The sequence below is a fragment of the Synchiropus splendidus genome, chromosome 18 (assembly GCF_027744825.2).
Source record: "Synchiropus splendidus isolate RoL2022-P1 chromosome 18, RoL_Sspl_1.0, whole genome shotgun sequence".
NCBI classification, from domain to species: domain Eukaryota; kingdom Metazoa; phylum Chordata; class Actinopteri; order Syngnathiformes; family Callionymidae; genus Synchiropus; species Synchiropus splendidus.
The window spans coordinates 7,475,799-7,500,619 of NC_071351.1; the positions used below are offsets into that span (position 1 = coordinate 7,475,799).

General features: G+C 49.8%; 3 protein-coding genes across 7 annotated transcripts; 1 reads left to right on the top strand and 2 right to left on the bottom strand.

The window, feature by feature from the left end:
• Positions 1-1,698: 1,698 nt before the first annotated feature.
• On the top strand, positions 1,699-6,713 carry wrap73 (WD repeat containing, antisense to TP73). Of its 3 annotated transcripts, none has more exons than XM_053849827.1 (13): positions 1,699-1,865; positions 2,143-2,218; positions 2,367-2,519; positions 2,649-2,765; positions 4,678-4,750; positions 5,073-5,176; positions 5,250-5,336; positions 5,423-5,557; positions 5,640-5,714; positions 5,776-5,866; positions 5,925-6,050; positions 6,214-6,313; positions 6,381-6,713. In XM_053849827.1, the coding sequence occupies exons 2-13, from the start codon at positions 2,150-2,152 to the stop codon at positions 6,607-6,609; spliced, it is 1,359 nt and encodes a 452-aa protein (XP_053705802.1). In that variant the 5' UTR covers positions 1,699-1,865; positions 2,143-2,149; the 3' UTR covers positions 6,610-6,713. The 3 variants fall into 3 exon arrangements, with proteins under 3 accessions (XP_053705802.1, XP_053705801.1, XP_053705803.1); XM_053849826.1 differs by having other exon boundaries at positions 2,140-2,218; positions 6,381-6,712; XM_053849828.1 differs by having other exon boundaries at positions 2,140-2,218; positions 6,122-6,313; positions 6,381-6,598.
• Positions 6,714-9,057: 2,344 nt separating this feature from the next.
• LOC128749792 (D(4) dopamine receptor-like) lies at positions 9,058-10,657 on the bottom strand. Its single transcript, XM_053849709.1, has 2 exons — positions 9,704-10,657; positions 9,058-9,213 (listed from the first exon to the last, which is right to left on the bottom strand). Exons 1-2 carry the CDS (start codon positions 10,655-10,657, stop codon positions 9,058-9,060), a joined length of 1,110 nt encoding a protein of 369 aa, XP_053705684.1.
• Positions 10,658-11,097: 440 nt separating this feature from the next.
• Positions 11,098-24,346, bottom strand: LOC128750072 (uncharacterized). 3 transcript variants are annotated; one of them, XM_053850225.1, is made up of 24 exons: positions 24,141-24,346; positions 20,533-20,730; positions 18,435-20,460; positions 18,187-18,369; positions 17,952-18,072; positions 17,794-17,887; positions 17,632-17,718; positions 17,434-17,550; positions 17,268-17,366; positions 17,056-17,207; positions 16,850-16,988; positions 16,661-16,783; positions 15,653-15,850; positions 14,862-15,517; positions 14,349-14,789; positions 13,791-14,040; positions 13,633-13,722; positions 13,288-13,566; positions 13,056-13,226; positions 12,820-12,997; positions 12,636-12,752; positions 12,225-12,503; positions 11,892-12,118; positions 11,098-11,806 (listed from the first exon to the last, which is right to left on the bottom strand). In XM_053850225.1, exons 1-24 carry the CDS (start codon positions 24,141-24,143, stop codon positions 11,774-11,776), a joined length of 6,261 nt encoding a protein of 2,086 aa, XP_053706200.1. In that variant the 5' UTR covers positions 24,144-24,346; the 3' UTR covers positions 11,098-11,773. The 3 variants fall into 3 exon arrangements, 2 of the variants coding, with proteins under 2 accessions (XP_053706200.1, XP_053706201.1); XR_008413012.1 differs by lacking the exon at positions 11,098-11,806 and having other exon boundaries at positions 11,973-12,118; positions 12,225-12,540; XM_053850226.1 differs by lacking the exons at positions 11,098-11,806; positions 11,892-12,118 and having other exon boundaries at positions 12,340-12,478.
• Positions 24,347-24,821: the final 475 nt, after the last annotated feature.

Consider the following 24,821-nt stretch of genomic DNA (forward strand, 5'->3'; position numbering starts at 1 on the left):
GAATTCGCGTTTGTTTGATAAATAAAAATCTCTCTATTTCTCACCTACAGTTACGATCACGGCGTCAGTTAAAGACAAGACTTTAGTGAACATTAAATAAAAATTGAGAAAACGTACTGTAATTGTCATGAATGAATACATTTACATTTAACTACTTATTCATCAAATAATCACAAAGCACCTTGACACTGAGATTTCCGTTCGGTAAAATATATATTTCAGGAGAATTACATGAATTCCATAACAAAAAGAGTTGCCTTTTAATACAAACATCACGACCCAAAAATGCTGGGAATGAAACAAGAAATAAATCTAAAACTCCGACGTTATGATATGATATTTTTTTGTTTCTCTCAAACTAAACGTAAAGAATTGTTGCATTTCTTATTTATTTATTATTATTAAGTCGTTTGTATTGCGTTATGGTAACTTCAGAATGAACACGAATAGTCTGTGGATTCCATTTGCGAGCAGAAGAATAATGTGATATATTCGTGTCACTATTATAAAGACGTTGTTATGTTCTGTGCCCCACTCCCAGGTGACAGCACCCATGGAAACATACACACACACACACACATTTATGCACAAAGCATATTCTTCTCCCACGAGAAATTGGACTTTAGAATAACGTCCCAGCTGAATGTAAATTAATTATGCAGTTGTTAAGAATCTATTTCATGTGGATTTGAGAGTCGAATTATAGCAGCCACCAAATAAACATTTAACTCGACGAGAATTGACATAAATAAATAAATAAAACGTAAAATTGAATCCGTTCATGAGTGATGTTTTCATTTCTGGAATAATAAACCTGGTGTTGAGCCAGGCCAGAGTCAGGTGGACTGTCAGCTCGATCCCATCTGGACCATCATTTCATGTCCTTATCTGATCTATTATCTGTTATTACCAAGTTATTACCAAGTAATTACAGAGTATTTCGATGTCAATCACGCAGACATACCTTACTGTTCTCCAACTCCAGATCTCCAGCAGTAACGGTTCTCTGAGATCCAGACTGAGTGTAGTGAATCATGAAGAAGCGAGCCGCCATAAAAAAAAATATTGGATCAAGACTCCCAAAACAAACCGAGGCTGACAACAAACTGAAGATGATTGACTTTTAGTGAGCGATAAGGAGCAGCTTTGCATGTTGGGGAAGTGGGTCCTCAGCTGGGGAGGAGGAGGGGGAGGGAGCGGAGGAGGCGGCGGGAGTGGAGCGGGCGCGGCGCGATTTGGTCCCACTGTCGCGGGAACCCCGTCACTGACTGGAGTGGTTTTTATATTGTTTATTATATTATATTGTAATAGGAATCTGTTAAACTGCTTATCAAACCATGCGTGAACCTTGTGGATTAATTCCATTCTACTCATGATATTTATTGTGTTCGTCATCGTCTACACGAGGGAAATTATTATTATTATTATTATTGTTATTATTGTTATTATTATTCGTGTGGTTCGTAGTTTATTGCCGCTCTTCATCCATTTCGATATCCATGGGTACTTGCAGAAAGAATTTGAAGAAAATGTATCGTTTGATACGTTAGAAGCAGATGAGTCACGACGAGTCTTTCGTCATAACCATAAACCCTTTTAAATGACAAATGATTTTTTTGAGCTGCACATGTAGTTCGTTTTTTGACTACATATCCCATGATGCAACACCCGCGACAGCCGATTGGACGACAGAGTCAAAGTCTCCTGCTTGTCATCGGTCGAGCAGCAGCGCCGTTTTACCAAAAAGACCGGCTTTTATTTGAAAATAAAAGTGGCGAGGAGGACATTCTCGATTCACCAGACGGTGTTGCGGACCCAGGACACCCAATGGAGTTGCTTGACTTCGTTTCCAGGCGGTGACAAAGGTTAGTACACGCAACGCTAACGTGCTGCTAGCCACCGATGCTAGCTTTTGTTTATAGCAGCTTCAGTTTTCATTGCATTGAGTTCTGAATGGAAAACTATCCACTGTTTACCATTTTACGTTTGAAATAAAAAAAAACTATTTACTCGGTTCCCGGAATGTTTAGTGTGTGTATTTTCATCAAAGCTTCTATGTTTTCACCCACTACTTCGAAGTTTGATTCTCTTCCAAACTTAACCACTTGAGATCTTAAAAGAACCGAACCTTGTGCTCAGAAGCAGCAGGATGAACTTCTCGGAATTCTTCAAGCAAACCAACCAACTCTGCAAACTCTCGCCAGATGGGAAGTACTTGGTAAGTATTTTAGGTTTTATTCCCAGACTAAAATGAATTGGTGTCGACATGCTGAACTCCAACTTATTCTGTCGTGTCCTGCTGCATGAAAAGATTCCTGTGGTGTCACTGTTAAATGTTGTGCTCCTCTGTATCCCTGGCCGCTCAGGCCACCTGCGTGCAGTACAGGTTGGTGGTGCGGGACCTGGAAACACTGCAGATTCTCCATCTGTACACTTGTCTGGACCAGATATCCCACATGGAGTGGTCGTCTGACTCGCAGTTTATCCTCTGCGCCATGTACAAGAGAGGTCTTGTGCAGGTATGTTTTTGAAGGTGTGTGGTGTGTTTTCGTTGTGTTGTTTACCTCTGAAGCGGGATCCATCGCCAGTCTCTCATACTTGCTTTTGCCGGAGTGGTTATCCTTCACCCACTCTTTTCTCTTCTCGAGGTGTGGTCTCTTGAGCAACCGGACTGGCACTGTAAGATTGATGAGGGCTCGATCGGACTGGTGGCCTCGCGCTGGAGTCCAGATGGACGTCACATTCTCAACACCACCGAGTTCCATGTAAGTGTGAAGTTGGTTCGTGCGTTCATCTGCACTCAAACGATGCGTATGCTTGTCTGGTCCCAACTGTTGCTGGCCTGCCAAGAAGGAGGACCTGAAAATAGCCAGACACCAGAGCCTTCCTTGAACGCCCCCACTCGCCGCTGTATTCAAGTCCGACTTCAGAGTCGCTCTCCTGTTAGCGTCCTGTCATCCAAGCGTGTCCAGTGACTCTGGTGAAATCGTGTTCTTCAATCACGTTTTAGTCAGTGCTGTTCACTGCACAGTGTTATGAGTCGTTTAGCTGCGCAGGGAAGGCGCTGTTGCAGCGTTTCCTCTTGATTTATTTTGGAAGATCAGGCAGACACAAGACAGAAATGCCACAGACACTTGCACTCTGTGCCCCCTGCAGACCAGACACAGTTGTGTTTGGCTGCGACACCTGTCAGATGATTCCTGGAGTCAGATTCACAGCCAGCAGGGTGCCCCCAGTCTGAGCTTCTCTGTCGGGCGGTGTGGAAGCATCGCCTCGCTCCTGAGTAGATGTGAATACGAGGGTGTGAATAGGAGCCTCTTCAGTGTGTTTACTTCTGCCTTTTGTCACGACTATGTCAGTCCGCCGTCGTTGCCCAAGCCAAGAAGAGATTTTATAGTTTTGCTCTGAGTTTTAAAGATGCACTTTATTTCAACCCTTTGCTCAGGCTGTGCCGTATGGTGTTGGTGTTGGGTTTCATCTCTGCTCATAAACAGCCAGCTATAATAACTTGTTTAGGGACAGCTGCCTGTGGTGTGAACTATGCTTGTGTTTGTGGAACTGCTTCGCTGTCGGTGTTTTTCTGGAGCTGCTGTCAAAGTCGCCAACTAAAGCTGCAGTTGAATGATACCAGAACTGACTGCTTTGCTGAAGTCGGGTTCTGACTTCTGAATTCTCGCGGTGAGTTTCGAGCTCTCACAAAGCGCTGCTCTGATACGCCTCAATCCAAGTGGTGTGGAGATGAGCGATGCATAAGAGATCTCAGTCGCGGGCAGCTCCCTAATGGTTTTTGAATCGCTGGGTGTCAGATCAGCTGCGGCCGTCTTGGCCCGACCCTCTGGAGCTGGCCAAGCATTGTTTGGAATAAGCAGACGCAGCTGCCCGCGACAATGGTTCTGTACGTGTCGGCTCGGCGGATCCGATTCCTCGGCGGTAACAGGAGAAATGGGCTATATCGGTTTGAGATGGGTCCTGTGGGGAACGCCGTCAGTCTAATCTCCTGCTGACAGATCTGCGCGGCATCAGATGCGTCGGCCCATCGGTCGCACAGCAGGAGTGGATGATCGACATTCTTGATCCACTGACTCTTCCTGCCTGTGCTGTGCCCCGGACCTGCAAACCTTCACCACTGTCATACATTGGCTGAGGTCTGGATCTGCGTGTAAGAGGTCCATCGGTGTTTGTGTGTTTGCAAGTGCGTTGCCATGGCAACACGGAGGACGCTGTCCACACGGTTTTGGCCAAACAGTCCGACCTACATTTCAGGCTTGTTCGGTGACAGACGCTGGTTCAAATGTCCGTGTGGACATGGTGAGATGATGCAAGCTTGTTCGACATAGCTCAGGCTCAAATGTGACTTTGTAGAGCTGCAATCATTTTTAGAGCCGTCCCACACTTTTGAGTGGCAGGCAGCGATGTGCTTCTAAACTCGTGTAAATCTCAGAAGGTTGTTCTTGTCTTTATTGGCGTTGGTGTGACAGGAGCACGTGCACGCGTGGCCCACGTGTCAGGTCCGCTTGTGCTTGCCCCACTCATTAATGGGACCAGTCGCTAGCTGCTCTGCTGCTGTTAAGTTCTCACAGTCGTGCAAGCATTTCACTTCGGCCAGTAGGAGGATGTCTGTGTTTTGTTGTGACTGTTTTCTAACTCTTGTGTCTCTAAACTTCTTGTGCTGGACAGTTGAGGATCACCGTCTGGTCCTTGTGCACTAAAGCGGTGTCCTACATCAAGTATCCCAAAGCGTGCCACAAAGGTAAGCCTTGTTTGTTTGGACCTCTCGGAGTAAGTCAGGACAGGGCGCCGGCGGGTTCAGGATCACATGCCGTCCTCTACCTTGTGACGGTGCGCTCCGGCAGCTGTGCCTGCGTCAGTAAACCGACATGCTCCTCATAGCGGACCTGTCAGCGGCTCTGAAGAATGATTGTCCGGGACTCTCCCCATTTTTTAAATGCATGTCTCAAAGTCTGCGCCCGCTCTGAGCTGTCTGGACTCATGAGGCCGTAAACTGATGAATGGTTGGGGAAGGAAAGCGGCCTCGGTTTCACCGTCACTGGAGACGTGTGTCTGTCTTCCAGGCATGGACTTCACCAGAGATGGCAGCTACATGGCCTTGGCTGAACGCCGTGACTGCAAGGACTACGTCAGCGTGTTTGTGTGCGACGACTGGCATCTGCTGCGGGTGATTTTCAGTCATTTAGTGAGTACATTTAGTCGTGTTTTGTTAAGCTTCACGCATGGTTTCTACCGGGCAGCATTTTGAGACGGAGACGCAGGACCTGTGTGGGCTGGAGTGGTCTCCGAATGGCTGTGTGCTGGCAGTGTGGGACAGCTGCTTGGAGGTGCGTGTCTTCGTCTGTGTCTCTGTCAGGTGTCACACTTGGATGGAGAGTTAATGGGAACTCTCTCTCTCTCTCTCTCTCTGCAGTACAAGGTGTTGCTGTACTCGCTGGATGGTCGCTTATTGTCCACCTACAGCGCCTACGAGTGGTCACTCGGGATCAAGTCGGTCACCTGGAGCCCCAGCAGCCAGTTCCTGGCCATCGGCAGCTACGATGAGAAGGTAGCCCCACTGGGCCATGGCTTTCTGGACGGCCTGGTCTCTCACAGGGTTTGTGTCTCTGAGCGTTTTCTACAACCTGCAGGTCCGCATCTTGAATCACGTCACCTGGAAGAAGGTCACCCAGTTTGATCATCCTGCCAACATTAACGGCTGCAAAGTAAAACCTCCATCAACATCTGTGTTTCCAAAAACTCCCCTCTAACATCCATTGGTTCCAGACCGTTTACAAGGAGCTGGTTACTCCTGCACCGGTCAGCAAAGAGCTGCCGCTGCGGCCCTCGGCCCCGCGCTGCAGCACGCTGACCAAATGTAAGTGGTGCTCTGGTCTTCCTGCAAACCTGATCCTGACTTGTTCCTTTCTCCACAGATGAAGTCTGCGCACAGCCTGTCCACATTTCCAGTGTCAAACCAGATCCTGATCGAGCCAACCCCAAAATTGGCGTCTCATCCTTGGCCTTCAGCTGCGACAGCCACTTTCTGGCCACCAAAAACGGTGAGGTGTTTTCCAGGACGTTGTGAGCTGGAGATGAACTGTGTCTGAGAGCCGGTCGCGGTTGTGTTCAGACAACATGGCCACGGCGGTGTGGGTGTGGGACATGAACAAGATGAGCCTGCGGGCAGTTCTGGATCACACCGCTGCCATTCGCTGCTTCCAGTGGGACCCTCAGCGCCCCCGTCTGGCCATCTGCACCGGTCACTCCAAACTGCACCTGTGGTCTCCCGCCGGCTGTGTGTCGGTCAACATTCCTCACGAGGGTAAGGCATTCGATTGACGCAGCTAAACGGAGCGGGTGTCGAGTTAGCGTGTCTCTCTGATCCGCAGGGAACTTCCAGGTCCAGTCTTTGGTGTGGCACTGCAGCGGAGAGTCTTTGGTCCTGGTGGGGAAGGAGCAGCTGTGTCTGTGCTACCTGGACTCCCAGCAGCAGCAGCACGGGTGAAGAACAAGTTTTTCTATGAGTGTAACTTTGTCAGGCACATATTGAATAAAGAAATATATTTTGTTAAAGCCCTCTGTAGTTCATCTTCAACCCATTCTTCTTCCCGACAGTGAGGGACACTGCAGTCTTAAATAAGCCAAACATGTTTACATCTTTTATAAAACCACCAAAGAACAAAAGAAATGACAACAGTTGAGGTACATGACGTAACACCGTCGAGACTGGCGTGTCAGAACGATCAAGCGCTGCCCCCGTGTGGAGAAGAGACGCCACTACCTGACATACGTCTTCAAACCTTGCGTCTCTCATATGTGAATTATTTTACACGAAGAGCGCCACCTACCGTGCTCTGAAGGTAGCTCATGAATTCAAATGGTAGCTCCTGCCTGAGCAGCACTGACCCAGAAAGATCCTCAGTCAGAATCAAACGTGCTAACTACAGAAGGCTGTGGGCCACAAAATAAAATGAAAACATCATTAAAATGATATTTTGTTTTGCACAGCAACACAGATGTTTGTTTGCAGACATGTACGTTTGTGTTCAGCTCCTCAGTTCCACTTCCCAGCGGATGATTTTGGAAACTTGGCCCCACATTGAATGAATGAATTGCTTTCACCTGTGCACTCAGCACTTCCCCCTCCTCACACTCCTGGATGCCAGACAGCGGCTTCTTGACTGTTTCTGCCGCAGCTTGTTTTGGGTGAGTCTGTATGAGTTTGTCACTTGTTGGTTCACTGCTCACGACCAGTTTGTGTGCAGCATATTTACTGTGATTTTCCTTTATTGCCTTTTATGTGTTGTGCAGGCGCGAAGCTTTGCTTTCTCCAAATGCTCTGAGCTCAAGCGTCTCTCTTTGTGCAGTGATCAGGTCAAGAGCAGTGACTGTTCCGCTGACACTTAAGTTTTCAGGTGGAACAGATCTCATAGCTTCTAAATCTATAATGTCGCCAAACTGGTCCCCAACTTTGCTACCCAAGAACTCGCCACCCAGCCAGGGGCAAAATATCCAACTGCTTATAACAGTGCTCCATTTTCCTTCACGCACTGAAGAAGTACTGATACTCAGCGAGAGTAAGTACTGCGTTTGATCTTGTTCTTCGACTGTAGAAGTTGACTTGAGAAGTGTGGAGCTTCAATGGCCTGTTGAACTTGTTTTGGCACCGCCCCTCTGGTTGTGAATCTTGCTCAGCGAGGGCATAGGTGGCGCTGGCATTCATCCGCCGGGTTAAGATGCGGAGAGCTTTCATGCAAATACCTGGTGACGCTAAGGCGTCGGAGGACTCCCAGCTCTTCCTCTTCCCCCACACCTGCTTCTACCTCCTGATCTGGAGGAAACGGACGTCCTCTCTCTTGTTGCAGCAGGCCTTCGCTATTGGTTAATCCACCTCGAGGCACTGGCCTCGGCTTGAGACTTCGATTGAGTCAGTCAGTCGGAAGTTAACGTAGCAAGCTGGAGCCTGCACCGGACACAACAGGTGCATCCTAGCTTTATGGTCAGTCTGATGAGGCGGGGAATAAAACACCCTCAGCATCAGTACTTGCGACCAATAAGAGGCAGTAACAAAACTGGGTTCGGATGAAGCGTCACAGACGTCTGATCCTCCCCAAACCACATGCACCTTTGGCTAACTGACAAAGCTGTCAGGTCCCTCACTCTCTTGGTGTCCTGCCGAAATGGCGGCTGCAAAAACATTCAAGGTAGCAGCCGCCCGGCCTCTGTACAAAAGCTCCTGGAGGAAGGACAGAACTTCAGCAACAGAGCAGCTGGATGGCGAAAGCTCTCTCGCTGCACAGCAGCTAGAAAATACACCCCACTTGGAGGTGTAAAGTTTAATAGTTGCACTCTGTGAAACTTGTAGAGAAAGTGGATCCAGTGAGTAGTAAACATGATGTACGCTAGTCCTCAGTGAGATCAGGATGAGCTGACCTTCTCCAAGGTCATGGAGACACGGCGAGTGGGGAAGCAGCTCTTGACTGAAACACAAATTCAGACTTCACAACATTTTGTTTTAACTGGATATAGTGTTGATTCTCTAGTGTTCTAGATGGTGTCGATCGTGTAACTTTCTGCCAAATATCAGAAATGACACAAACCCAGCGATATCCAGTTGCAATGTGACAAAATGAAAACAAAAAAGTTCGGTAATCTACTCAGCTTTTCGGTATTTAATGGTTTAGTGTAATACATCTCTTATTTGAAGTGGCAGTCATTCAGACGATGAAAATGAAATGGTACATATGATGACAGCGCTCACCTTATTTGAACCCCAAAAAAGCAGCTCGCGAGGATCCAGTCAATTCAAAGACGAGATATTCCTGTCGACATTTGTGTTAGTAAAGTGGCGTTAAATGTCATTTCAAGTTTGTAATGCGCATCAAACCACAGCAACAGGTCTGTGACGGTGCTTCTCTCTGTCGTCTTCTCCTCTCTGGACTCTTTGCTGTTGAGACGACTGCTGTCCTGTCAGGTGTTGGACATTATTTCTGACCTTGTCTTGTGTCTTAACTGTGGAAAACCATCTATATGTGTCTCGTTTTTTATGGTTGTCGGAGGCTAAATTCACATTCTCAGTTTCAGAGGACAGCGGCGGACGGAGGAGAAGATCTTGCGGAGTTCCGAGCGAAACTGTCGTGTGACTAAGGTGTAGATGAGAGGGTCGACCGCCGCTTGGACGCAGGTCAGCACCATGGCCGACGTCTCCAGCTCCATCAGCAGCTGCAGCAGAAAGAACACAAAGTAGTTTTAAATAACGGTGCTGCGGGAATCTGTCAGTGAAACAATTCAGAAGCAAAGTTCTTTTCTGGGACGGTGCTTCCCTCTGCAGTACAGCGTCTATCAGTGGCGTTTGAAATGCTCAAAAAAGGCGTTGAATTATGGAGGCAAAAATCTATTTAGCGCTTTTCTGGTTTTGGAAATTGAATTTTAAATGAAAGGAAATTCAGTTGCTAGGAAGCAGAGTGCATCAAAAATTGATATGAAACCGAAAAATATAAAAAAAAAAAAAAAAAAAAAAAAAAAAATTCCGTTGCATATCAACCGAAAAAAAAAGAAAAAAAAGATCAATTTAGTATTTATTTTTAAATAAATTGGGTGAAATTGTTTTGACTTCAATATTAACTATTTGCATTTTTTTACGAGATTTCAAGATTTCGTTTCTTTGCTTTATTGAGTCAGTGATATTCCCGTATGATCCGGATGAACTCACTCTGTTCGTGTGGCGCCACTTGGTGGCCCTGAGCAGCAACATCAGCACGATGGGAAGCCAAAAAAGGGTGAAGGCTATGATGATGTAGCCGAACCGCTGAGCCACTTTCCCCTCCATGTGTGTCTTCCTCCTCTCTTTGGACCCTGGGTTGAGGGGACACACGGCCCCCACGATTTCCGGGGGTCTGGCTCCAGCTGCTCCGGTGCAAGAGTCCCCCACTGTTGCCACCAGCAGCAGCGGCGGTGCTTGCAGATGGGGGCGCTGGTCGCTCCTCCACGCCCAGACGTCTTTGGACACCGCCTGACTGGGTTCGATTCCCAAACAGAAGACCTTCTTTCGGTGCTGTTGCACCACTTGGAATATTCTACCATAGTGGATCACGATGACCACCAGAGACAATCCCCAGAGTGGCACCAGGACATAAGGTCCAAAGGGATCCCAGTACTGCTGCTCTTGGTTGTGTGGACTGCAGAGGACGTGGAACGGAGACCTCCCCGAGAGGGAGAGTGAGACTGCCCCCAAAAGAAACCCGCAGGTCCAGATGCAGAGAATCCACAAGGAAACGCGAAGTCTCCTCCTCTCCACATGGAAAGGGAAGGCGATGGCATGGAAGCGCTCCACGCTGATGCTGACCAGGGTCAGCAGCTGGACACAGTTGCTGAGGGAGTAGGCGAACTGCTGCACGCTGCACACCACCCCCGGAGTCTCCTTCCCCGACCACAGACAGGAGAAGAGGAAGAGCGGCGTGTCGACGGAGCACTTGAGGAGGTCGCTGGCGGCTAAACTCACCAGCAGAGCGTTGTTGCAGTTCTGAAGGCTCTTGGTTCTGAAGACCAGCCAGCACACCCACAGGTTCCCCGGGAGCCCCAGCAGCAGGGTCACAATGAGGATGGAGCAGTTGAAGAACTGAAACGCAGACGCCAGACGCGAGTCCACGGTTGAGTTGCTGTCCATTTTGCGCCTGACAATCTCCTCGGAGGAAGAAGCGGGTCGGCGCCGGTCGTGTGTGTGCCCTCACTCCGAGTGCCCTCGGCTTCAAATCAACCCACCTCAAGGGCTCTCGCTCCTGCTGTGATTGGAGTGAGGGCCCTTCAAGGGAGTAATCAGCATGTGGCGCTGTCTGCCCTTGGGGTGACCTTGAGATTTCAGTCATAAGGAGCTATGTTCAGTGATGAACATGGTTGCTTCAGACCGTGACATGTTTCCAACACTGCTCTGATGCTTCTTCAGATGGAGCCATCGGTTGACCTTGATCGGTCAAGGTCAAGTGCCTCCTCAGATCTGAGGTGTTACACACTTGTTTTAATGCTAAATTATTGAAAAAAAACATGATTTTTATTGTTACATTCTGACTCAACGTAAATAAAAGACAGGAGACAGACAGAAATGTGACAATAGTTATATTTTTCCAACAACGTTTCAATACAACAAGTGGACCCTCACCACCCGAGTGGTCTCTCCCTGATCAGAAATCCTCTTCCGTCTCACATGCGTGGCGAAACAGAGTTCAATAAAGTTCCAATAAAAGTGTCATAAATAATGCAAACATTCAAACATTTCAAAGATCAATAAGAAACAGTGGCACCAAACATCGAGCCAAACTCTCTCAACGGCTCTATTTGATCTTCAATTCTCATTCATTGCTTCCTGCATCAGTCAAGGTGTTGAATATTTACAGCAGATGTTTTTACAGCTCATAGTTTCACTTTTTCTCGCCGCTACAGACGACCACATGAACACACACCTACTAAAATGACCTTGTTGCTTAGAAGTCTTCGACCTCCATTTGAGGCTTCACCTTGTGGGGTTTGGAAATTGGTCCTCACAAGGACAGAAAAGCTTAAAACACACACACACACAGAGCACACCTCAAACAACACACACAGCCTCGTGAGCCGTCAAAGCTGACACCTGTGTGTTTCCCAAAACTGTGGGTCGAAGCAGCCATGAGTGGGGCGACCTCAGATGACCTCTGTCTGAAGGAATGTCAGCAGTGTACGGCGATAACATGAGTGCTGACAGCTCAAGTCAGATTTAACTGCTATCATATAAACCGTTCACCCTTGGCATCTAAACTTCGGTGGACTTGCCGATCAGATCGCTCTGGAATAAAAAAAAAAAAAAAAAAAAGACATATTGAACACAGACGTTTGTGTTTGTAAACTCACACCTTCTCCTTCAGTTGTACCTGAGTTGCAGTGAGCGGTGGAGGTGTGGGGGCGACGGCTCTCTTCCTCGTGACGGCTGGTGACCCGTTGATCCTGAGGCTCGGTGTGCGGGACAGTGGTGTACAAGACCTGCAGTTCCGGGAGGCGAAGGATGAGTCTGTCACGTCTCCGCCCAGAGCTGACAGGACGCTGCCGTCCGAGGGGTTGAACTGGCTGCACTCAGCTGAGGAGTCACTGGTGTCCAACACTGGAAAACAGGACACATGATCACAATGTGCCGCTTCCACCACTAGGTGGTGCCACAGTATTCCCCGCTGGTGCAATAGAAACGAGAAGCATTTTTGGCAAAATACCTTGAGGGCGCCGAGTGTTTTTCCATCGATCGCAGTCATGATGAAGGTGCTGATGCAGATGGTTGAGTTCGTTGTCCGTCGCAGGCTCAGGGGAGGAAAAGACGGCCGGGCCGGCGTCCGCTCCGAGCAGCTGAGCTCCGGCGTAAGAGGCGGGCGGCAGCGAGCCGCGGCCAGAGGAGGAGGAGGACTGGCTGATGGTGGTGGAGGCCGTGCTGCCGGAGCCGATGGAGTGCGGCCGTGGAAATTCTACACTCCTGTGTGAACAACACGCCACAGGGACTGACGCACACAGATGTCATTGAGGAGAAAGCATGAGCTGCGTGAGCGAGGGATGAGGAGGCAAGCAAATGACTGCAAAACTTAGTGAAAACAATGACAACAAAGAGGCATCACACCAAAAAAAAAACTCACTTCTCCCAGGCTGGACTCCAGCGATGGCCCGGTCACGGATGGCCGCCTCGCTCGGGTGAATGTCCATGAAAGGTTTGCGGCACATGCCCATGAAGACTCTCTCCTGCATGCGCAGCTCTGCGGCCAAACGAAAGCTTGAGAAACCACTGAATCTAGAGGACGCTCTGACCTGCTCTAAGGTCACCTCTGCTGTGAGCCGCCTGGTCCCACAGTATCCGCTCCAGATCGGCGGTCCAGGCCTTCTTCATCTCCATGCTGGGAGCCTTCAAAGTGTACGTGTCCTGGCTCTTCCGCCGGCGGAACCAGATCTCGAAGCAAAGGCTGCCCACGGCGGAGTTGTGGGTCATCCCAATGTCACAGGTCTGGAGGAGAGGAGTTCTGTCAGCTGCTGTCAGACACTCCGACAGCGGAGCCGCTCACCTTGAAGGACTGCTTGTAGACGTAGACGTCGTTTCCCACGTCGGTCTTCTTGGTTTTGCTGAAGAGGATGAGATGCTCGAAGAGGAAGATCCGGCGCACGCACTTCTTCTTCCTGAAGAGAACTGTGAATTCATCCTGGCGAATCAGCTGCCCCTGCTCCTTTAAATTCACCTGAGGGAGGAGAGATCACCAGCGGGGGTTTCAGAGGGCGGCGGCTCGCCGGCACACTCACGTCACAGTCCTGGATGGCGTCCATGGTGAGCAGGTCGTTGCCATGACGCATCTGAAAGCGGACCAGCTCGGCAGCGTCGTGGATCTCCTGCGTCAAGTCGGGGACCAACCCGGACACGCTGGACCTGGAGCCCAAGTCTGGCAGGTGGCTTTTGTGTCGGCGGGAGCTGACCAGCGCCAGCATGTCCTGCAGGAGCAGGCTGTACTTGCTGATCCTCTGGATGGGCCTCAGGAGGTACGAGGAGAGGTCCATCAGGTCACCCAGCTCCTGCTGCTTCTTCTGAGCAGACAAACAAGCACCGACTTCAGAAACCCGTAACAGCAGAATCCATCCTGACAGCTTTACCTTGAAGACGTCATGGCGACGGTGAAGTATCAAGGCATCGGAGCGAGGCTTGTTCTTGCTGTAGAGAGCGTACAGGCCGAAACTCTCACTCTGAGCGCAGACAGACGGGACACATTCATCATGAGTTCTTCAGGAAGAGAAGGACATTTTCCGCTCACGTGTCTGAGGAAGCAGCGGGCCACGATGACAGGCTCCCGCTGGCAGGCCTCCAGCTCGGGGAGGAAGTATCGACTGTGGAAGTCGTGCAGTTTCTCCAAGTTTCCGAAAATGATTCCCCTCTTGCCGCGCAGGTCCTGAGGGACGTCTGGACTGTCCAGCAGGGGGAGGTAGTGGGTGAGGATGTAGCCGAGCGAGCGCACGTACTCTCTCTCCGTGAACACCAGCTCCTCCAAAACCCTCTGCAGCCGCCTGCACACCAGAGTGAAATATTGCCTTTAATAAATAGCAAGATAAAAAAAGAAAAAGTTGCATGCTGACTTCAAAACACATGCTAGCAGATGCTAACAGACAGCATGCTTTGCCACGGAAATAAGGAAAACTCATCGGTGTTTCCCTAGAATCTATGAACCAGGAGGCAGAAGGAACTCTACCTGACGTTTTTCATTGCAAGCTAGGAGACGAAAGAGGCCAACACAGTTCAGTAGGGATGCAAGGAGACCACAGAGCTGAAGAATATCTGAACATTAGAGGAAAACCACCCACGTGGGGGCACTTACAGGGCAGTGCTGGCGCCCTCCTGAGGACCCGTCACACCGAACACGCCTTCGTACCGCCCAGCCGGCAGACTGGAGTGTTTGCAGAGCACAGCGGAGTTTCCGCCTGCAGCGCCTTGGTCACTCACGCAGGAGTCCTCGGAACAGAAGCTGCCGTGGCGGGAGAGTTGGAACTTCTGCGCCTCCTGCAGGACCCGACTGGAAGGCGGACCGTGCTGCGAACAGGACGACGGAGACCGCACTCGCTCCTCCGGAGGCGTGGCTGGTGCCGCTGCTTCGGTGGGAGCCGGGTCCTGGCTCGCAGTTCTGGCTTTCAGGCCGCGACTCCAGGGAAACCACTGACAGCCGACCGTGTGCGACTGCGAGAGGGCGGCGGCGTCTCTTTCACTTCGGGCTCGGATCGCTTGTCTCCTCCGAGCCTCCCTGTCTGCTCCTCTCGACGACCTGCAGTAGTCAAATTATTTTCTCAAAAACAACCAGCCCAGCTGCAGTGCTCCTATCAGAAGTCATCATCACCTGTGAGGGGTCGGTGGAGTGGCGTTTGATCCCTCATTTCCTCCAGTATGGTTGAGTTCTGCAGGTGTATTGTTGCTGTCAGCTCTTGAGGACACGTTTGGGCCACTGTCTTCAATAAGGGGTCTTCTGTTTAAATCCACAGCTCCGGATACTAAGCCTTCCCACTGAGGATGCTGAGGTCCTGGAGTTGACTGCACCACCGCACTCTGGCCAGCAGGTGTCGCCGTCTGCGCATTGGTGCTCACCACATCCAGATAATGACGCTCGCAGCAGTTGCTGGACTTCGACCTTCTGTGGTAGTCTTCCTCCTGGACCCTCTCCTGGAGCAGCTGCTGGGCCTCCTGGCAGCGCAGCCAGGCTGAGTTCCAAACCTGCATCCCCCTGGAGCCACGCAGGGCACTGGCCTGAGTCTTGACTTCCTGAAACCTTTCTGCACTGAACTGAAGGAACTTGTTCAGGTACGACTGGAGAACGGAGTTGTGACTGTCTGGTCCAGAAACATCAGCTGTACAAGCAGCCTGGCCTTCAGAACCAGCCAGAGAAACCTGGTCCTGCAGGGAGGTCCTGGTTTGATGGCAACTACAGTCCTGTGTGTTGGGCCCCCTCGATGGACAATGTTCCAGGTAGTCACAGCATTCTTGAGCCAGAGCAGAAGCCTGGTCGCAGGAGAACAAGAAAAGTGATTGTAAATAAAATATTTGCCACTAGATGAGCAACTACATCAATACGAATGGATCACAGCTTGACATTGAAATCACTTGAACATGATAACAAATCAGATCAACAATGACCTGGTCACAAAAGTCGCACACGTTGACCATGATCTGCAGCTCCCGGCCACAAGCCTCGGCCCTGCACAGGAAGTCCTCCAGTCCAGACCTGAAGGAGGAGACAAGCGTCCTGAAGGCCTCGGTCTCTGGGTACTCCAGCCCGGCCTGCTGGAGTCGCTCGGCCTCAGAGGCTAGAGTCATGGCATGATGGCGGCGATCCTGGCAGGTGATAGGACAGGTAAGAAGGGTGGTCAGTAAACTAGCAACTAGACGCTGCTGTTTATGAATAAACAGGGAAAAACCGAGTGCACCGTGAGAATCTTGAGGCTTTCATGTCTAACTGAGCCGAATATCATGTGTCGACAGTCTATGGTTTGGCAAGGATGGCGACTAACTTTGCCGCGATTTCCTCAGCAGCCACAGTGCTCCAATGCATTTTCAATGGGGCAAAAATGGGTTTTACCTCGCGCTGGCGACTCTCACACCAATTTGGAAAGTGCTACAGTAATTCTGAGCACATTTTACGAGAGAGGACAAGTGCGACTACAAAAGTGGAGATTTTTATGTTTCTGCGTCCCAATGTTTGGCCACTATCACAGTTTAGAAAGTCGAACATGACCGGATTTCGAGTGCTCTGCTCCCTTCTACCTAGCCTGAATGCTCACTCTAACTTTTCCATTTTTGCCAAATCTCCGGCTCAATTTTGTAGACAAACAACACTACTTGGATATGATCTGTTTTTTAAGGCGACAGAGGACGAGTGCAGCCGCGTTTGGAGCTTTTCACAGAATTTCTAGCCCAAAGTGTGGGGGAGCTGTGAGCCGTTGAAGTAGAGGCAAATTGTTTTGGTCACAAAACCTGGAATATCTCTGGAATTCTGGCACCTAGGTCAGAGAAAAAAATAGCACGCCATTCCCGATCCGGCCGAACATTTTGGCTTTCAAACTGGGTCTCTACGCCGAAAGCTCTGGGAGGAGTAGCGTGACAAAAATGTAAATAAGGAGAACAATAAGTCAAATTTCAACATACATTTGCTTCAATAAGGAAAGCAGTGAAGCTATTGAGGATCTGCTCCAGCTGCTCTCCAGATTCCTCCACAGACTGGGCCTCCAGCAGGTGGTGCTCACCTTCCACTTGAAACCACTGCTGCATCTGATGGGAAACACCAACGTCAGAACCAAAGCAGCCTGATGTGAACAACAGGACACCAGGAAATACCTGGGTGAAGTGTCCCTCCATCTCTCGAATTTGCTGGAGATACTGGAGATGCTCCAAGGATTCATTGGACTTCTGAACGACAACATGAACCTGCTCCTCCACGAAGTTGTACAAGCTTGTCAGCGAGTCCACTGCATCGCTGGATTCAGGAGAAGCAGGTCAGTGGACATGAATAGACCAAACCAGAAAGCAAAGTGAGAGCAGACCTGAGGTTCTCACAGTCGGGGTATTTGAAGTCACTTTCCTTCCTCAGTCGAGCCAGGATGGCCCCGCCCTCTCTCTGCAGGCCCACCAGTCGACTGTCTTCCAGAACATCCTTCATGAGAGTCCTCTGGTTCAGCATGCACTGCTTCACTGACTGATGGCACATTTCATCATCAATGACTCACTATTATATCGTTGCATCAATGAAAACTACCTGCACCGAGTCCACACAGTGAGGCTCTTCCAACTTCCTGATGGCTCTCAGCAGCAGACCTGAGGCTTCATGGAGGTCGCACACAAACGGGAAGAGTTTCTAAAAACATAAACGCACAGTGATCAGCCACAGCGCTGCATGACGACAGAGGCTGCCGCTGTCCCACCTGGTGCAGCTCGGTCCAGTCACAGTAGCTCGGAGAGAGGGTTCCCTCCAGGCGAGAGCTTCGCTGACTCTCCTCCACGATCTTCACCAAAGACTTCAGTGAGGTCACGACATCAGTCTGTTGGAGAGGAACGCAGCTCAATAACTTCACTATGATTTGCGAGGCAAACAATCGAAATTCTGGGAGCAAAATGAGCACCTGGATGCCGGGGCAGGTCTCAGGTCTGAAGCGGTTTCCTTTGTCCACCATGAGAACCAAACTATTGACGGCTTGAGGATTTTGCTCCTGCAAATACAAACAACTTCACGAGCGACAGTGAAAAATGAATATACATCCGTTGAACTCCACAACTCCTCTCACCTGTAGTGACATCAGAGCTTTATAGAACTGTGGAAGTGGGTTCATCTTCCTCGCATCAAAAAGGAGTGTCATTCCAGACACTCGGACTTCTCTCCTGCGGACAGTAAACTTGCTGAAGCGACCTGTCTGTATTTTGGCAGGAGGATTTCGCGTCGTACCTCGTGATGGTGTAGAAGTAGAGCAGCGTGTGCTGGAGTTCCTGACTGGTTATATTTGACCTCCACCCTGGGTGGTCCCCATAAATCTCCACAATAGCTCTACCCGTCTTGTCTCGTCCACCTGAAGACTCACAGGAGGTAAAGTTACGGCCGGTTGCACACTTGTATTCACATTATCGGACTGCTACTGCTCTTGCTACTCATTTATTTTTAGGCTACAAAAAACAATGCTTACCAGTTAAAGTAGCCACTCCCAGATAGAGCGGGTGGGTTCTGGGGTCCGGTGAGCCCAGGGGAAGGTGATTGGGCCTGGGGCGTGCAGTGGAAGCTTGGAGGTTCCCCTGCATGTCGGCGACTCGAGCCGGTCCCAGAAGCGACTGACATCCCGGTGGGTCCACTTTGTCTGCTTTAGAATCGTCTGTAAAAGGTCAGCAGATGTCAGGACTAGCGGTGAAAGAGAGCAGGACAAAACAAGCAGGTTACCTGCAAGAGGGACTTTCTTTCTGCTGATCTTGGGTGAAACCAGCCTGAAGGCCGTGCTTTTTTTAAATTTGACCACATGCAGCTGCGGAATCTCCGCACAGGAGTCGGCAGTTTCCCGTCTCCTGACATTTCGACCCTCCACAATGACCAGTTCACACTTCTCTGAGGTTTCTACCACAGCGGTGGAGAGAGACGAGCACCTGCCGTCTGGCACAGACTCCCGTCTGCTCTGCGGTTGAGAAAAGTCGGCGGTCACTCCAGTTGAACTGGTTTGTGCGTGTGGACCTTCTTGGGGCTCGGGAGCACTGGTGCTTCTTCCCAAAGCGGTCGATCTATTCTGTGGTGTGAGGATCAAATCTGGCTGTGCAGCACTGCTGGAGACAGCAAAACCACGGTTTCCCTGTGGCGCTGCTAAACTGGCCACATGTTTACAGTGACCATTCGATTGGTCATAATGATCAGGCGGAGGCTCCCTAAGGGGCCCAGTAGAGGTTTGGTGCGTGAACTCTCTTTGACCCTCACGTTTCAAGGCACTATTGTTGCCGTGATCCATACATGTCATGTCTTCTGGCTTCCAACATGGAGCAGCAGTCTGCTCGCCGGACTCTTGACAGATGAATCCATTGACTGAGGGTGTTTGTTTATGCGCCCCAAAATCAGGCCAAACCCTTCCAGCCTGACACGGTGCGTCCTCTGATTCGCTCTGTGGTTTTCTGGGACCACACTGCAGGAACGTTGGGTCCTCTTCCACAACAGTCGTCATGTCTCTCTCATTGTTCCGCCCTATGTTGACGGGGTTTTGAAGGGCGGCCTGGTAGGAGTCTCTATATCGGCACCTCAGCTCCTGTGCTTTGGTGACCTTTGCCCCCTGTCTCCTCTTCATGCACGGGGTGCAGGGCGTCTCTAAGAAGCGGACCGCTCTGACACACTGTGGGGCTTCCACACGCTCAGCATGATGGGGATAGGAATGATGGAGAGGAAATGGCGGCCCCGCTTCCACGCACACATCGGGCCGGGCAGACGGTTCCGAGTGGCGAATGTGCATATGAGGTGTGGAAGGTAATCGTGATTGACAGGGTGACAGGGGAGGGGCTTGTCTGTGTGAGGGCTCCATCTGTGCGTGCTGATGCCTTTGTGTTTGCCTTTCCATTTGGTGCCTAAGCGCAACACTGGATCTCTGCTGTCCCTCAGCTACTGTGTCAGCTCCCCCGAAAAGCAAAGCTGCCTGCAGAACATCAATATAGTCGCCTTCTGCGGGGACCTGTCCAGCTGGCTCCCTTCTGCCTGTCGCTACTGTATTTTTCGGATTTTCACTGGCGCTTGCGGCGGAGTCTGACCTTGTCCAAGCGTGTGGAAAGGTCCCAGTCATATGAGAGTCAGACTTTGCCGCCGCCTCAGTCTCCTTGGCGACTTTGGTGCTATTCTCTACAAGATAGAGGGAGACAGCGATGCCGTGCTTCGCCGGACAGATTCTTGTCTGCACAGAGAAAGCGGACGGGTTTGAGGATGAACTGTGACTGGTCTCAGAAGAAGACGACGGACTGAGAAACAGACAGCTTGGAGAGGAAAAGCGAGGAACAGACGGAGACGGTCCAGAGAAGGAAGAATGGGCAGATGCCATGCTACTCCGGGCACACTCTGGTTCATCCAAAAAACGTGGCAGAGCCACTTGTTCCCATGGCATTCTCACCACACCCTGCTCTGTGGACAGGAGGCACTGGCTAAGGGGCGTCCCATGGCGACCCCGGTTGAGCTCCACTAACCAGTCAAGGCTGAAGATACAAGGGTACAACGTTTCTGGGATTGGGGTCTCCTCAACCAAGTCAGAGCAGGGACCCTCCTCCTCCTCCTCCAGGAGGCTGCAGACAAGGATGCGGGCAGATTGGTCACAGAATGGCGCCACCTGGAGGTAGAAATCACCAGGCTGGAGACACAGCGGTTTGATGGAGGCAAGATGGACTACGACTTTATCGTGTAGACAGAGGGGCCAGCCCTCGCAGACGAAGAGGACATTGGAGTACTGAGCCTGGAGCAGGACGGAAACACATTGTTAAATCTATTACAAACGCAACTCATATGTTCGTGAGGTGATACTTACACACGCAGCCTGTTGGACGGTGTCGAGAATATGCTTGGCTGGAACCAGGAAGTCCAGCAGACACTTCAGAGCGTCACCCTGATAGCGACTGTCGATCACCTGGAACAGCTGACTCAGGAGTACGGGAGCAGTTGACTCGAAGGGAGGGTACAACACTGACAGCACGCTCTGGATGGACCCCTCGAGAGTCTCAGGGTTCTGCGAAAACAAGATAAAACATACATTAAAAATGCGTTTTCAATGACGTGGAGCAAAACAAAAACCATCAGGTGCTTTCACAGCTCTGTTCCTCAACGCTCTCCAACTGGAACACAAACATGACAACGCACAGTGAAGCGGCCACAACACACTGGAGTAAACAGGGGAGCTCTCAAGGCCAGCGGGTTTACTGTTTCACATTCCCTTTGACCTGAACCCGCGGACCGCCAAACCCGCTTTTAGGCTCGCCTTTATTTAGCCCGGCAAAGACTGCAGCAGCGATCCGCTGGGGTGAATGTATATCCACGCGCTGCAGACCATCTGCAGGAGATAAATGGACGCAGCACGGGGGTCATCTGCACCGGGAACGGCCCGACCTCAGGATTAAAATCACTTCAGGCTTATCCGCAAAGTAGGCGCTAGTTCCAAGGGCTTTCATAACTCATTAAAAATAGAGCAAGATTAATGTGAGGTGTTAATGATTTTAGAAGAATCCATCCTCTTCTCCGGTTACTTTTGTTCGCCCGCCTTCGCAGCCTGTTAAAATCACGGGTAATGAGGCTCCGGGGGCCGAACTGTGACTCAGAGACTCTATTGTCAGAGCAAACACAGATGTCATTGGGAGAAGAGAGGAGTTTTTGACCTTCAGACTCAATGTAAAACCAGCTTACAGCATAGAACTCAAGGAACGACGACACTATAGGTACGCATGAACACATCTCACTATTAGAAAGAGACTGAAAAACTGCAGACTGAAACTAGACTGACTTCTAAATGATAGCGTTGTAGCCATTTCCTGACATTTCAAAGCAGTTTGGGAACCGTGGCTTACTTTCATGCTACTGTAAATCGGCGCAGCTCAGTATAAACAGCAGCCCTCTCCCACTGGGCCACTGAAATAAACGGTCACATTACTGTGGATAAGATGTCCCAGTGTGGGAGCCGCGGACGGTCCAAGTATCTCTGCCCAGTATCATGATGAAACAGAAATAGTCATTGTGCATACCGCGTGTCAAGCTAGTTCCGGCCTGGATCAGAACTGAGCATTTCATGTTGGAAAAAAGAAAGGCTCTGGTCAAAGCCAGGCAGGGTTACACCTTTTTTTTTCGGGAGCACCGGTGGCTGCACACCTTAGATGACCAGACGCCGGAGCCAACAATGGTGCAGAAGAGAAATTTTAAAGCAAAAACAAATCCAGTGCTGGGAAATATATTCAAAAACAAAGGCCACTGCGACACTAAATCTCTTCATTTTAAATAGCCCCAGTAGATGAGTCCACAGGAAAATGTGGATTGCGTCCATAAAAGCCTGAGAAATACAACGGAATCTTAAGTAGGGGAACTTAAGAAGAGCCCACGAAGAGACTGATAAAGACTTTAAACAAGCATTGGAAGTAGCTGCTTCCTGTGTTTGTGTCTGAAGTTTGTCAGCTTTGAGATCATCATCTTCCCAATGATGAAGTCATTTTTTTCCCCACTGACATTCTGGCTTCTGTAGTTGTGGAAAAGTCTGGTTTAGCAAGGACAAACCTCACCTCTGCTGAAGAGGATGAGATATTTCAGATAAATAATCTTAAATGTTCACATAAAGGAAGAGAGAGATGAGTCACATCAAATATAAAAGTACAGCTGAACCACTCTCAGGGAGTAGATGAAAGCAACATCTCTATTGACCTCACCTGATGTGGTGAAACGCGAGCCAAATGACATCAGCGGTGGTAAACACCGGGATGAGAGGAGCGACTACATGACCACTGGGGCTCCAGATGGACCAGACGGTATAGTTAACAGCTCGACTGGGATCAGCCTGCGGAGGGCAAACACTCATCATGGCAGCCTTGATCGGCGCGGCTGTTCGAACGTGGCTGTGAAGCAGCAGCTCTTAAGTCATGAAGGACACGTCACAGAATTATGAATGAGCCAGCGGGTCCATACGCGTCATGTTATTATATAAAAGTGCAGCTTCCACCAGCATCTGTAATTGACATCTGCTTCGACATAGTCACAGTTGCGGATTAAACCAACATGTGAGCGCTTCACACCCGAGGCACCGACGTGAGCTGCTGCACGTATAGTTTATATGAGGCTCCAGTGACGCTGTAGCCAGCAAGAAATGTGAATAAAATAATGAGATTTGCACTACTGCAGATCAGTCCACATGAAAAATCAGGAATTCTTGCCTCAAAAAAATACTTCTATGCTCACAACAAGGCCCATCAAACTTTGTAGAGCTCAACAAATTGAAGTAATGTCGCACAAACTGTAATGCAGCAAGTGAGCAGCAACATTGAAACCGCAGGCTGCAAAACCAAATAATAATTGACCCAAAGTATATTAAAATTATGACACATAATCCTGGAACATGTGAAGCATAAACCATGAAGCAGTTGACCGAGAGCTCCAGTTCTTGAAAACTGGGCCAGTTGGAGTCGGACCACAGTCAGGAACCAATGAAAGGAACAAAAATGAACATATTTTGACTTTATATACTTTATGATTCCAGAGAAGGTGATATTTTCTTGCGGCTCCTCAATGACAACCAATTCTCAATGGCCATACCGCGGCCAGTGTGTGTGCGTTTACACCAACAGCAACACGACGCATCGACGCACAGACAGCCCTGCCTCAAACTAGAGTGACCACTGGTCACCAGGGGAAAGAGCTGGTGAATCCCAGGAGAGCGCCACATCCCGCCAAATGAACCCCAGAGCTGGCTTCAAAAAAATCCACACGCTTACATCACATCCTTCCAGTCTGTGCCAAACAAACTCAGCCTTATTTACAAGTGGAACACACCCTCGGTGCAGACGGCCGGGGCGCGACACTGCGTTCAATACGTCCATTCAGGAGTGCAGCGCGCCGCTGTTTGACTTTCCCTGTTCTAATCCATCTGACACACACCCCAACATCTCCTGTGCTCTCAGGATCATCTCCTCACATTGGATCAGTTCTTGCTGCTGCATGACTCACATGCCAGAGAGAGAGGGGATCCAGGAAGCAGGCAGATACAGTGGCGGGTTTGTGAAATGGGCCTTAATGCTCAGTAACCTGAAACCCTCACCTTGAGTCACAACAGCAGCAGCAGCAGCTACGAGGGGCTATGTAGCAGGAGAGCGGGGCGCACCGTTGGACTGCATGTCCTGTCATGGCTGCGACGCCAGCCAGCAGTGACAGTCAGGCTATTTCCATGATGGCAAACACACAGTTACAGTAAGAGATTATTTTAGGGTCAGTATTTTCTGTTGTGAACATGAATCCTGGAACTTCAGCCATGTCCCCGAGTCACATCAATCCAAACACCAACAGAAAAATCTCCACCTCAACTTTCACCAGCAGATACGTCGCGACATTTCAGTCAAAGTTAGCGGGTCATTCCACTCGCTTTCAGCTTCAACAAATATCAACTATTACCATGTTTGTTCCCGTCTCTGTTAGCGCCCATCGTTGGTGTGGAACTCAGGAATAATCCCAAAAGACAGAGAAATCATTGACAGTTAATCCAAGGCCGGGTCAGAAATAGCAGTAAGCCTCCTTCCCCAAATCCTCATGTGAGATTGATCTTGTCAGTCATTTCTCCTGTTTCCTCCACGCTCCCATCTCAGCTCCTGTGTTGGCTCTGGCTGCTGCTGTGTTTGTCTGAATTGGCCAGCGTGACCCAACGTGAGGAGCGCTGAGAGGAGGCGGAGGAGGGGGGGGGGGGGGAGGAAGGAAGGAGGTCCATACATGAACCAGATTCACCAAGACACAAACAGTAGCATTAATATTTATACAAAGCTTAAAATAACAACAAACCCAATGGCACAGCAGCGCAGACTTGGATTAGTCATGTGTGAGTTCACATGTCCCGACACTGGAGAGCAGCTCTGTCGTGACAGGACAAGGATGATGAGGTGAGAACTACTTTTTGGCATCTACATACGGTCACATCACATAATAAACTCCGACAACCCCGGGCAAAAATTATGGAATCACCAGTCTTGGAGGATGTTCATTCAGTTGTTTAATTTTGTAGAAACAGTTCTTGCTGAGTGGTAAAGTGTTGTTCATGATTCCATATTTTTTTTCCTTGGAATGGAGTGATTCCATATTTTT